This window comes from Triticum urartu, chromosome 5A (genome assembly GCF_056163025.1).
Source record: "Triticum urartu cultivar PI428250 chromosome 5A, HENAU_Tu73, whole genome shotgun sequence".
Taxonomy (NCBI): Eukaryota; Viridiplantae; Streptophyta; class Magnoliopsida; order Poales; family Poaceae; genus Triticum; species Triticum urartu.
Genome location: NC_141877.1, coordinates 490,724,254 through 490,738,554, shown reverse-complemented (window position 1 = coordinate 490,738,554; position 14,301 = coordinate 490,724,254). Strand labels below are relative to the sequence as shown.

General features: G+C 47.7%; 1 protein-coding gene across 1 annotated transcript; it reads left to right on the top strand.

Annotated features, from left to right (window-relative positions):
* Positions 1-3,874: 3,874 nt before the first annotated feature.
* LOC125556417 (uncharacterized) lies at positions 3,875-5,937 on the top strand. The gene is made up of 4 exons (XM_087522984.1): positions 3,875-4,109; positions 4,347-4,414; positions 4,530-5,144; positions 5,233-5,937. The coding sequence occupies exons 1-4, from the start codon at positions 4,007-4,009 to the stop codon at positions 5,512-5,514; spliced, it is 1,068 nt and encodes a 355-aa protein (XP_087379110.1). The 5' UTR covers positions 3,875-4,006; the 3' UTR covers positions 5,515-5,937.
* Positions 5,938-14,301: the final 8,364 nt, after the last annotated feature.

Sequence of the window (14,301 nt, the reverse complement as noted above, 5' to 3'; positions counted from 1 at the left end):
TGTAGGACAGTAGTAAATTTCCCTCAAGTGGATGACCTAAGGTTTATCAATCCGTAGGAGGCGTAGGATGAAGATGGTCTCTCTCAAGCAACCCTGCAACCAAATAACAAAGAGTCTATTGTGTCCCCAACACACCCAATACAACGGTAAATTGTATAGGTGCACTAGTTCAGCGAAGAGATGATGATACAAGTGGTATATGGATAGTAGATAAAGGTATTTGTAATCTGAAATTATAAAAACAGCAAGGTAACTAATGATAAAAGTGAGCGTAAACGGTATTGCAATGATAGGAAATAAGGCCTAGGGTTCATACTTTCACTAGTGCAAGTTCCCTCAACAATAATAACATAGTTGGATCATATAACTATCCCTCAACATGCAACAAAGAGTCACTCCAAAGTCACTAATAGCGGAGAACGAACGAAGAGATTATGGTAGGGTACGAAACCACCTCAAAGTTATTCTTTCCAATCAATCCGTTGGGCTATTCCTATAAGTGTCACAAACAGCCCTAGAGTTCGTACTAGAATAACACCTTAAGACACACATCAACCAAAACCCTAATGTCACCTAGATACTCCAATGTCACCTCAAGTATCCGTGGGTATGATTATACGATATGTGTCACACAATCTCAGATTCATCTATTCAACCAACACATAGAACCTCAAAGAGTGCCCCAAAGTTCCTACCGGAGAATCACGGCGAAAACGTGTGCCAACCCCTATGCATAGGTTCATGGGCGGAACCCGCAAGTTGATCACCAAAACATACATCAAGTGAATCACGTGGTATCCCATTGTCACCACAGATACGCACGGCAAGACATACATCAAGTGTTCTCAAATCTATAAAGACTCAATCCGATAAGATAACTTCAAAGGGGAAACTCAATCCATTAGAAGAGAGTAGAGGGGGGAGAAAACATCATAGGATCCAACTATAATAGCAAAGCTCGCGATACATCAAGATCGTATCATCTCAAGAACATGAGAGAGAGAGAGAGATCAAACACATAGCTACTGGTACATACCCTCAGCCCCGAGGGAGAACTACTCCCTCCTCGTCATGGAGAGCACCGGGATGATGAAGATGGCCACCGGAGAAGGATTCCCCCTCCGGCAGGGTGCCGGAACGGGTCTAGATTGGCTTTCGGTGGCTACGGAGGCTTCTGGCGGCGGAACTCCCGATCTATTGTGTTCTCTGATGTTTTTAGGGTATATGGAGATATATAGGCGGAAGAAGTACGTCAGGGGGGCCATGAGGGTGGAGGGCGCGCCCCCTGCCTCGTGGCCTCCTCATAGATCCCCTGCCGTGCACTCCAAGTCTTCTGGGCTTCTTTCCTTCCAAAAATGAGTTCCGTGAAGTTTCAGGTCAATTGGACTCCGTTTGATTTTCCTTTTCTTCGAAACCCTAAAACAAGGTAAAAACAGAAACTGGCACTGGGCTCTGGGTTAATAGGTTAGTCCCAAAAATGATATAAAAGTGTATAATAAAGTCCATAAACATCCAAAGTTGATAATATAATAGCATGGAACAATAAAAAATTATAGATACGTTGGAGACGTATCACGCGCAGACGACGGCCGTAAGGTTCCGCCTATCGCGCAAGGCCGCCGGGTCGGTGAAGGAGCCGGCCGGTCGCGACGGTGACGGAGTAGAGGCACGCGGGGGTCAACGGCGGCAGTGGGTGACGCAAACCGATCAAATGGATCGAGAACCAAAAAGTAGACGCCGATCAAAGCGACCGGCAAGAGAGAAAAATCCGGATCAAAGGATCGGGAAAAAGACTCTCTAGAGCAGCTGGTCGACAGGACCGGCGGACGAACCCTAGATACGGGCGGCGCGGCCCCGGTGACGGTCATGAAGGCCGACCGCCCCGGGGGCGACGCGCGGTGGGGAAGCGAAGGGCGGCTTGGGTTTAGAACCCGGAAACTGATACCATGTTTTTTTTGAAGGAAAAACTTTCAGTCTATTCATCTTCAATCATGGTAGTACAACGAACACTAGAAATAATAAAAATTACATCCAGATCCGTAGACCACCTAGCGACGACTACAAGCACTGAAGCGAGCCGAAGGCGCGCCGCTGTCATCGCCCCTCCATCGCCGGAGCCGGGCAAACCTTGTTGTAGTAGACAGTCGGGAAGTCGTCGTGCTAAGGCCCCGTAGAACCAACGCACCAGAATAGCAACCGCCGCGGATGAAGTGTGTAGATCAAAATGATCCAATCTGAAAACACACGAACGAAGACGAACGACGAACAGATCCGAGCAAATCCACCAAAGGCAGATCCGCCGGAGACACAACTCCACACGCCCACCAACGATGCAAGACGCATCACCGGAACGGGGGCTAGGCGGGGAGACCTTTATTCCATCTTCAGGGAGCCGCCACCGTCTCGTCTTCCTGAGCAGGACACAAACCCTAACAAAGCTCGAAAAAAGATCTAAAAACTGATACCATGTTAGAAGGGAGAGATAGGTTTGGTGGAATAGTTGTTGTATTGCTTGAGCCTCGTGGGCATATATATGAGTACAGTGATTTATTTGAAGTACAAGACAAGCCAGAACAAATCCTAATCTATTTCATCTTTCCTAATAATCAATGTACTCAACACTCGTAACAGTTTCAGCTAAATATTCAGAATCGTAGAACAAATTCAGAACAAGCAGAGAAACAGACAAGAGCATACGTACAGTACTATTGATTGATGGCTTTCTATACTTTTGGTAGTAATTTTTATCGCTTTGGGTGGTAGTTACAAATGCCAGAAGAGTAATGTGCATAGTTGATTGGCGGTGTGAACTCCGGGTCACTCGGACGAGCACATCAGCCACAAATAATGTTCAAAGCATAGGAATTGACTGAATGTGGGTTCATAACACAACAAGTCCACACAAGTTCAGTCAAATTCAGTTGAGTTGCAACCAATCAGGAGTACGTAGTACACAAGAAGTGCTCCATGGAGCAAATGCAAGCGCGGGTGCAAGTCTGCAACAAATGTGTACTTCTGGTTCCTCAAGTCGCGGTCGACGTTCGTCAGCTGCTCTGGCGCCTCCTCGACCGTCCGCGGCGCCGTCTCAAACACCTTGGTGCCAACAATCAGTATTCAGTAACCAGCCAGTTCATGCCATCCACAGTTCACACGTCGATCCATCGATCGACAAATCTTATTAAGTTTACAGATATTATGATGATTAATTAACAGCAATCAGGAATTGATGCTGAATTCTTGCAGAGTAGTCGATCAAAAGTGTGTAGTCAAATGCTGTAACAGTCCATAGCCTGAAACCAACATCCGTAGCACGATGCAGCAGCTGTGGACTGCCAAAGTGAGTGTAACGATCTTGAGCTCATCATGCCACAACTTTGCTTCCCAGAACTGACAAGGATGCCACGCGATAAAGTGTTGTAGAAACTAGTCTTAGAAATCCTCACCAGTAGCAAAAAAATTCTCACTGAAGCAAACCCAAAAATGTAGTAGAAGAACAGAACAGGAACTGGAAAAGAGAGATGTGATGTTCTGTACTTCTGCTGCTATGGGCATGGAAATCGCAGATGCATGACCTTTTTCGTGTTGCTTCCTAGCTCAATATACAGGCGCAGTTGTTCTCTGAATAAATAAAAATGTTTGCGCTTTGTAGACTGATTTTGTATATATTTGGTGCATCTTCTTGAGCTAACTTTTACAAACACAGAGCTGCAGAAGACAGAGATGATCTCTGAAATTAAACAAAAAAATTGGTTTGGGTGATAATTTTCACCGGTTGATGAATAGAAGGGGTTCTGAAGCGAATTTTGAGAGCATGTTTGAGCTGGCATGCAAAGTGTACAAGAACAGAGCCGGCACGTGCCCTTCACTTCCCTTCCTCACTCATCGGCCTCCTCCCTCTCCCACTCACTCACTCACTCACTCGCTCGCTCACTCACGCGCGCGCACGGAGAGCTAGCCAAAGGAAGGGAAGAGGAACTGCCATTTCGGGAAAGGAGGAGGGGGATCCATGGCCGCCGGCGACGTCGCGACGGTGTTCCTCGAGATGAGCCTTGGCACCCGCCTCGCCGTCTCCTTCCCCGCCTCCTCCACCACCGTCGCCGACCTCAAGCGTACGTACCCCTTTTCTTTGAGCTCTTCTTTGCTTGTCTACCTGGCTGTCTGTCTCGCTTCAAGATGCGATGAACAAGTCCTCCTGCATCTAGAACAGATCTTGCATTTTGCTTCTTTCTCTTGGTTTCAAATCGAGTCAAAATCAATTCGGACAAAACCCCAATCTTCATTTATTTCACTTTTGTTTGCGGGGAAAAACCCCAATCTTGATTTAATTTCCTTGTTCGGGTTACCAGGCAGAGTGAGCCATGAGCACGCCGCATGTTTCCCCCACCTTGGCCAGATCGCCGTCCAATCCATCAAGGTATGGACGCATCACTATCCATCCAATTCATCAAGGAATTTGGCTGATCCGTCAACTTTAACATGGCCGCGCGCTGATCAATGTTGCTGCTGCTGCTGTCTTGACTCTTGAGCAGATCGAGCACGGAGGGTCGTGGTTCCACCTCGCCGACTCCATGGCCGTCCGGGACGCTTTCCTGTTCCAAGGGATCAACGAACGCTGGCACCTGCAGGTAGACGCATCTCTGCAAGTTGACCAAGGGATGGTCACCCAGGGACACAGCGGCGGCGCAGACTCTGCAAATCACTCTGCACCTGCGCCTGGTCGTGGCCATGGATGCGAGGGGTCGTCGAGCAGGAGGTGCCGCAAGACATCAAGCTCTGATGAGATGCTGCCTGATCAGGTTGAAGCTGAAGCTCAAGCTCAAGTCACCCCCAGTGAAAGGGAGCAGCCATTGACAGGCAAGGGCGAAGGAAGCAGCGACGGGGCAGAACAAGACAGAGAGCAGGGGGCATGGGGGAGAAGGCTGCGGCCGAGGACCCATGTTGGTAAAACACCAATTACTTTGTCAAGCGGCAGCGGCAGCAGCTCAGAGTCGGAGGAAATGGACACCAACACCGTCGGCGGCGGCAGCAGCAGCAGCTCCGAGTCGGAGGAAATGGACATCAACACCGTCGTCGACGCGCCGGCGCCGCAGTTCGTCGTCGAGCTCAAGAAATGCCACTTTGTCAAGCAGAATGGGCAGTACCTGGTGAGCGTCTCTTCACTCTCTACTCGATCCCACGCGCACTTCCGTTCTTCTGACCAACTCCTTCCGTCTCCGCCTCCGATGGACGCAGAACGTGCCGATGGAGTTCGGCATTGTGCACCGGTACACGGAGAAGAAGAAGGTGCTGCTGCGGATGGGGGGCGACTCGTGGGCCGTCAGCCTGAAGCACGGCCTCACGTCTACCGGCAGGCCCCGCACGTCCCTCCGGTACGGGTGGCAGCAGTTCCGCGTCGACAACCGCCTCCGCGTGGGCGAGACCTGCTTCTTCCGAGCCCTCCCCGGGGACGGCGGCGGCGATCACCATGTGCTCAAGGTGGAGGTGCGCAGGCTAGACGGCAGCTACGCCACCTGACGTGCCTCCATTGATCCGTTGCCATCTCAAGGACCTCTTAAATTAGAGTGCAATGCATTGCATCGTCGTTGTGGCCCAAGATTAATACGGACGTTGCTCCTTCTACTTGTGTTTCGCTTGGATGTGCATGCTACTTTCTATCAACTTTTCTATTTCCCTAATTGTTAGATTCGTATGACAATCTGTTGCGCTGGCTATCTGTACGTGGAACCTAAAAATGTATTGTGCTAGCTTGCTATGTAGTGTCAAAAAATGTCTTACATTATGGGACGAAGGGAGTAGCTTCTATCCATGAAGACCGAAGATTGTGTTGTGCTTTTATCCATGGAGACTGAAGATTGTGTTGTGCTTTTATAGAATGCTTTGTGACAATGCATTGTGATAGCCTCAACCTGTAGAATATGAAGATGTGATCTCACCTTCTGTCTCTCTATCATGTCTATGTCATTCTTTTTATGAGGATTCTGAACTGTTCTAGTTCACGAACCAGGAAGTTGCTCTCCGTGAAGGCGAAGTATAAATGGTGTTTGCACACCTTTGCATTTGTGAATGCCTAAAAACGGGAGGAATTTATAATTTTGGCAACAAACTGCAGAGGGTTGAGTGTTACTTTGTTGCTTTGTACAAAATTAGGAAGAATTCAACCTAGGACGAGTCGACGATGACAAAATTACATATGACCATTTCACAACCCATATGCCCATCCCTTGATGAATTCAAACCTAGCCATTAGAAATTTTTGACATGACCTATGCTTAACTTTGGATTTCTGAATCGCATAGCAATTGGCTCATAAGTAAAAAAGACTGAATTGCATAATTGACATCTCAAAGAGATTCGTGTTTGCACCAACAAAGGAGATATAAATATAAATGTTGTTTATGCAACAAGGGAAATATAAATGTTGTATCGCGTACCCTAAGCATGTGATAATGGCCGGGTCGGCAAAGCGGAACGTCACGCTGCCGGTGTGCAACGTGTTCGGCGTGCCGCATGAAAATACAAACTTATAGGAAATGCAACCTCCTTAACCAAAAGAAACACCCTGATTCACACAAGACGAGACGCCTTGACCTCTCGGGTCTGTTGCCCACAACCCAAGATGGCTCGCGCGGAGGAAACAACCCGACATGCCGTGAATGAGGCTGCACCCTCCCGTACACAGGTGGGACCAAGAGTACTAATAGGCAGGGCCCGTGCATGAGCCAGCAACGCGGAGGCCACGCAATCTCCGACTAGCGCAGGCAAATCTGCCCGGTAGAAGGTGACCGCGTGCAAGCCGTCGCCCGCGGGCGTGACGTACGCCCCGGCTGGCGCGAGCGATGCAGCCCCGTGGGGAGTGGGGGGCGGGGGCGATGGACGCTGACAGGTGGGTCCGGCCTCCCCATCATGCGTGGGACGTCGCACACGGGCGCAACCGAACCCACAACATGACAGTGGCCCAGAGCGCCCTTGCGGGCACCCGTCATGGGCCCCCGAGGCACATCGCCGGGGGTATGCCGCCCGGACAGATCAGGCGGCACAGAGAGCCCCAAAGAGGCAACCATGTCACACCACTGCGCAATGGATGGCGCGGAGAGCCTCAGGAGGCACCTGCGGCACACCGCCGCGCAGTGGACGGCGCGGAGGGCACTCTTGCCAGCAGACGCCCTCAGGAGACGGGTACTCCAGCATCCTTTATAGGAGTAATGGGCAATACAAAATTGCCTAACAAAGACTAAGCTCATGTTGCACAAACACTAGGAGAGACGCTAGTGGGCAAGATTCGCTACTTGGCACCAACCTATTACCTATACATGCAAGCATAACGTTTCCTTTCCAAATATCCTATGTATAAGTATATATTTTGATGCTCAACTCTTTGCTTATAGGCTTTGATCTTTCTTTTTCTTGTTTCTTTTTGCACTTTCTCTTCCTTTCCACTATTCTTATTGAGCATCAACCAAATATGCAAGTCATGTATCATAAGATATGTCACACCAATGGTGTTATCGCTATCACTAAGGTGCTCAAATTTTCGCGAAGCCCCAACAATACTTGGATAGCTAGTCTCAGTAGGTATGAAGGTGTACACAAAGAATAGTGGGGCTATCAAAGTTAATGGCAAGGAAGGAAAAAGATTGTGGTGGAATGGATACCTTCATCACACTTAACCTTTCACGTAGTCAGAGGTAACCAACCTTGCTTCTGGTTTTTGGTGTCAAAGGATGGATAGTCGTCGTCGATGTCGAGCGTCATTATTTTATGTAGTCGATGGAGAGCTACAATCTTCCCTTGGTGGTTTTTATGTAGATGGTACCCAATGGTCACTCCGGGAAGCGTTGGTGATGAATTGGTGGCACAAGCCTGATGGTGGGTGGAGGGGTTCCGGTGTCGATGAAAAATTGTTTTCTCAAATGATGTGGATACCTATGCGAGAGCCTCGGGCACATCAGTAGCTTCAAAACGAGCCCAAGAGCGCTCAAATCGGAGTGCAAATGAAGAAGTTATGGCCAAAACGGTGAATCAACTGAGGCTGAAATTATCAGGGGCGGTAGTACTGGTCCTGGTGTGAAATGGAAGTACCATTTGTGGGGGTCGGAAGTACCGGGTGGGTGGGGGCAGTAGTGCCAGTCGGGGAGGGGGAAGTACTATTGATCATGAAAAAAGTTCCAGATCGGAGGTCAGGGCGCAAAACTCGATTTTGGAACCAATGGTCATCCCCATGGATTCTACACCAACACCCCAATCTCCAGATGGACCAATGATTAGAGCACGTGCAAGCGCCATACAAGAAGAGGTTAACTCGCTCCTCTTTGAACTAGCTTTCACTTCACTTGAGACATGACTACTTACCTAAAGCGAAGACATTGTGAATACTCAAGTACACGGGAGCGACCATGGAGAAGCTAGGGAGCAAGGCCAAGCCATGGAGGAAGAGGAATACCGAGAAGAAGAAGAGAAGGAGCCAAGTCCTGAAGCAGGCGGTACTATGAACCCTCCGAGCGGTACTACCACACCTGCCGCAAAGTAGTATGGTCGCTCCCCTGGCCCGTACTGTTGGAAATATGCCCTAGAGGCAATAATAAAAGCATTATTATTATATTTCTTTGTTCATGATAATTGTCTTTATTCATGCTATAACTGTATTATCCGGAAATCGTAATACACGTGAATACATAGACCATAATACGTCCCTAGTAAGCCTCTAGTTGACTAGCTCGTTGATCAACAGATAGTCATGATTTCCTGGCTATGGACATTGGATGTCATTGATAACGGGATCACATCATTAGGAGAATGATGTGATGGACAAGACCCAATCCTAAGCATAGTACAAAGATCGTGTAGTTCGTTTGCTAGAGCTTTTCCAATGTCAAGTATCTTTTCCTTTGACCATGAGATCGTGTAACTCCCGAATACCGTAGGAGTGCTTTGGGTGTATCAAACGTCACAACGTAACTGGGTGACTATAAAGGTGCATTACAGGTATCTCCGAAAGTGTCTGTTGGGTTGACACGGATCGAGACTGGGATTTGTCACTCTGGATAACGGTACGAGTAAAGTGACCTGCCGGTAACGAGACTGAACAAGGTATTGGGATACCGACGATCGAGTCTCCGGCAAGTAACATACCGATTGACAAAGGGAATTGTATACGGGGTTGATTAATCCTCGACATCGTGGTTCATCCGATGAGATCATCGTGGAGCATGTGGGAGCCATCATGGGTATCCAGATCCCGCTGTTGGTTATTGACTGGAGAGTCGTCTCGGTCATGTCTGCTTGTCTCCCGAACCCGTAGGGTCTACACACTTAAGGTTCGGTGACGCTAGGGTTATGAAGATATGAATATGCAGTAACCCGAATGTTGTTCGGAGTCCCGGATGAGATCCCGGACGTCACGAGGAGTTCCGGAATGGTCCGGAGGTAAAGAATTATATATAGGAAGTGCTGTTTCGGCCATCGGGACAAGTTTCGGGGTTATCGGTATTGTACCGGGACCACCGGAGGGGTCCCGGGGGCCCACCGGGTGGGGCCACCTGTCCCGGGGGGCCACATGGGCTGTAGGGGGTGCGCCTTGGCCTTCATGGGCCAAGGGCACCAGCCCTACTAGGCCCATGCGCCTAGGGTTTCCACCACGGAGGAGTCCAAGTGGTGGAAGGCACCCCGAGGTGCCTTGGGGGGAGGGAAACCCTCCCCTGGCCGCCGCACCTAGGAGATTGGATCTCCTAGGCTGCGCACCACCCCCCCTTGGCCCTCCTATATATAGTGGGGGAGAGGAGGGATTTCATACCTCAGCCTTTGGTACTTCCTCTCTCCCCGTTACGTCTCTCTCTCGTAGTATAGGCGAAGCCCTGCTACTGTGACGCCCTGCATCCACCACCACGCCGTCGTGCTGCTGGATCTTCATCAACCTCTCTTCCCCCCTTGCTGGATCAAGAAAGGAGGAGACGTCATCCGTTCCGTACGTGTGTTGAACGCGGAGGCACCGTCCGTTCGGTGCTTGATCATCGGTGATTTGAATCACGTCGTGTTCGACTACATCATCCCCGTTCTTTGAACGCTTCCGCTCGCGATCTACAAGGTACGTAGATGCATCTAGTCACTCGTTGCTAGATGAACTCCTAGATGGATCTTGGTGAAACGAGTAGAAAAAATTTTGTTTTCTGCAACGTTCCCCAACAGTGGTATCAGAGCCAGGTTTATGCGTAGTTCTCTTGCACGAGTAGAACACAAAGTAGTTGTGGGCGTTGATTTTGTTCAATATGCTTGCCGTTACTAGTCTTATCTTGATTCGGCGGCATCGTGGGATAAAGCGGCCCGGACCGACCTTACACGTACTCTTACGTGAGACAGGTTCCACCAACTGACATGCACTAGTTGCATAAGGTGGCTAGCGGGTGTCTGCCTCTCCTACTTTAGTCGGATCGGATTCGATGAAAAGGGTCCTTATGAAGGGTAAATAGCAATTGGCATATCACGTTGTGGTCATTGCGTAGGTAAGAAACGTTCTTGCTAGAAACCCATAGCAGCCACGTAAAACATGCAAACAACAATTAGAGGACGTCTAACTTGTTTTTGCAGGGTATGCTATGTGATGTGATATGGCCAAAAGGATGTGATGAATGATATATGTGATGTATGAGATTGATCATGTTCTTGTACAAGGAATCACGACTTATATGTCGATGAGTATGACGATCTACAAGGATGATCATGGAGCCCCAAGATGGAGATCAAAGGAGCTGTGTGATATTGGCCATATCATGTCACTATTATTATTTGATTACATGTGATGTTTATCATGTTTTGCATCTTGTTTACTTAAAACGACGGTAGTAAATAAGATGATCCCTTACAACAATTTCAAGAAGTGTTCTTCCCTAACTGTGCACCGTTGCTACAGTTCGTCGCTTCGAAGCACCACGTGTTAATCGGGTGTGATAGATCCTTTCGTTCACATACAACGGGTGTAAGAAGTTTTACACATGCAAAAACACTTAGGGTTAACTTGACGAGCCTAAGCATGTGAAGACATGGCCTCGGAACACAGAGACCGAAAGGTCGAACACGAGTCGTATGGAAGATACGATCAACATGGAGATGTTCACCGACGATGACTAGTCCGTCTCACGTGTTAATCGGACACGGATTAGTTGACTTGGATCGTGTAACACTTAGATGACTAGAGGGATGTCTAATCTGAGTGGGAGTTCATTAATATTTTGATTAGATGAACTTGATTATCATGAACTTAGTCTAAAATCTTTACAATATGTCCTGTAGATCAAATGGCCAACGTTGTATTCAATTTCAATGCGTTCCTAGAGAAAACCAAGCTGAAAGACGATGGCAGCAACTATACGGACTGGGTCCGGAACCTGAGGATCATCCTCATAGCTGCCAAGAAAGATTATGTCCTACAAGCACCGCTAGGTGATCCACCCGTCCCACAAAACCAAGACGCTATGAACGCTTGGCAGACACGTACTGATGACTACTCCCTCGTTCAATGCGGCATACTTTACAGCTTAGAACTGGGGCTCCAAAAGCGTTTTGAGAGACATGGAGCATATGAGATGTTCGAAGAGCTAAAAATGGTTTTTCAAGCTCATGCCCGGATCGAGAGATATGAAGTCTCCGATAAGTTCTTTAGCTGTAAGATGGAGGAAAATAGTTCTGTCAGTGAGCACATACTCACTATGTCTGGGTTACATAACCGCTTGACTCAGCTGGGAGTTAATCTCCCGGATGACGCGGTCATTGACAGAATCCTCCAGTCGCTTCCACCAAGCTACAAGAGCTTTGTGATGAACTTCAATATGCAGGGGATGGTAAAGACCATTCCTGAAGTATTTGCAATGCTGAAATCAGCAGAGGTAGAAGTCAAGAAGGAACATCAAGTGTTGATGATGAATAAAACCACTAAGTTCAAAAAGGGCAAGGGTAAAAAGAACTTCAAGAAGGACGGCAAGGAAGTTGCTGCGCCCGGCAAGCAAGCTGTCGGGAAGAAGTCAAAGAATGGACCCAAGCCTGAGACAGAGTGCTTTTATTGCAAAGGTAAGGGTCACTGGAAGCGGAACTGCCCCAAATACTTAGCGGATAAGAAGGCCGGCAACACCAAAGGTATATTTGATATACATGTGATTGATGTGTACCTTACCAGTACTCGTAGTAACTCCTGGGTATTTGATACCGGTGCCGTTGCTCATATTTGTAACTCACCGCAGGAGCTGCGGAATAGACGAAAACTGGAAAAGGACGAGGTGACGATGCACGTCGGGAATGGTTCCAAGGTTGATGTGATCGCCGTCGGCACGCTACCTCTACATTTACCTACGGGATTAGTGATAAACCTCAATAATTGTTATTTAGTGCCTATATTGAGCATGAACATTGTATCAGGATCTCGTTTAATACGAGATGGCTACTCATTTAAATCCGAGAATAATGGTTGTTCTATTTATATGAGAGATATGTTTTATGGTCATGCTCCGATAGTCAATGGTTTATTCTTAATGAATCTCGAGTGTATTACTACACATGTTCATAGTGTGAGTACCAAAAGATGTAAGGTTGATAATGATAGTCCCACATACTTGTGGCACTGCCGCCTTGGTCACATAGGTGTCAAACGCATGAAGAAGCTCCATGCAGATGGACTTTTAGAGTCTCTTGATTATGAATCATTTGACACGTGCGAACCATGCCTCATGGGAAAAATGACCAAGACTCCGTTCTCAGGAACAATGGAGCGAGCAACTAACTTATTGGAAATCGTACATACTGATGTGTGCGGTCCAATGAGTGTTGAGGCTCGCGGTGGCTATCGTTATGTTCTCACCCTCACTGATGACTTGAGTAGATATGGATATGTCTACTTAATGAAACACAAGTCGGAAACCTTTGAAAAGTTCAAGGAATTTCAGAGTGAAGTTGAGAATCAACGTGACAGGAAAATCAAGTTTCTACGATCAGATCGTGGAGGAGAATACTTGAGTCACGAATTTGGCACACACTTAAGAAAATGTGGAATAGTTTCACAACTCACGCCGCCTGGAACACCTCAGCATAATGGTGTGTCCGAACGTCGTAATCGCACTTTATTAGATATGGTGCGGTCTATGATGTCTCTTACCGATTTACCGCTATCTTTTTGGGGCTATGCTTTAGAGACTGCCGCATTCACTTTAAATAGGGCTCCGTCGAAATCCGTTGAGACGACACCGTATGAATTATGGTTTGGGAAGAAACCTAAGCTGTCGTTTCTAAAAGTTTGGGGATGCGATGCTTATGTCAAGAAACTTCAACCTGAAAAGCTCGAACCCAAGTCGGAAAAATGCGTCTTCATAGGATACCCTAAAGAAACTTATGGGTATACCTTCTACCTCAGATCCGAAGGCAAGATCTTTGTTGCCAGGAATGGATTCTTTCTAGAGAAAGAGTTTCTCTCGAAAGAAGTAAGTGGGAGGAAAGTAGAGCTTGATGAAGTATTACCTCTTGAACCGGTAAATGGCGCAACTCAAGAAAATGTTCCTGAGGTGCCTGCACTGACTAGAGAGGAAGTTAATGATGATGATCAAGATACTTCTGATCAAGCTCCTACTGAAATTCGAAGGTCCACAAGGACACGTTCCGCACCAGAGTGGTACGGCAACCCTGTCTTGGAAATCATGTTGTTAGACAACAGTGAACCTTCGAACTATGAAGAAGCGATGGCGGGCCCGGATTCCGACAAATGGCTAGAAGCCATGAAATCCGAGATAGGATCCATGTATGAAAACGAAGTATGGACTTTGACTGACTTGCCCGATGAACGGCGAGCCATAGAAAATAAATGGATCTTTAAGAAGAAGACAGACGCGGATGGTAATGTGACCATCTATAAAGCTAGGCTTGTCGCTAAGGGTTATCGACAAGTTCAAGGGGTTGACTACGATGAGACTTTCTCACCGGTAGCGAAGCTGAAGTCCGTCCGAATCATGTTAGCGATTGCCGCATTCTATGATTATGAGATATGGCAAATGGACGTCAAAACGGCATTCCTTAATGGTTTCCTTAAGGAAGAGTTGTATATGATGCAGCCGGAAGGTTTTGTCGATCCTAAGAATGCTAACAAGGTGTGCAAGCTCCAACGCTCGATTTATGGGCTGGTGCAAGCATCTCGGAGTTGGAACATTCGCTTTGATAAGATGATCAAAGCGTTTGGGTTTACACAGACTTATGGAGAAGCCTGCGTTTACAAGAAAGTGAGTGGGAGCTCTGTAGCATTTCTCATACTATATGTAGATGACATACTTTTGA

Coding starts and splice junctions, on each gene's coding strand:
- LOC125556417 (XM_087522984.1), top strand. CDS start 4,007: ATGGCCGCCGGCGACGTCGCGACGGTGTTCCTCGAGATGAGCCTTGGC. Junction 4,110..4,346: donor CACCGTCGCCGACCTCAAGC/GTACGTACCCCT, acceptor TCGGGTTACCAG/GCAGAGTGAGCCATGAGCAC. Junction 5,145..5,232: donor AGCAGAATGGGCAGTACCTG/GTGAGCGTCTCT, acceptor CGATGGACGCAG/AACGTGCCGATGGAGTTCGG.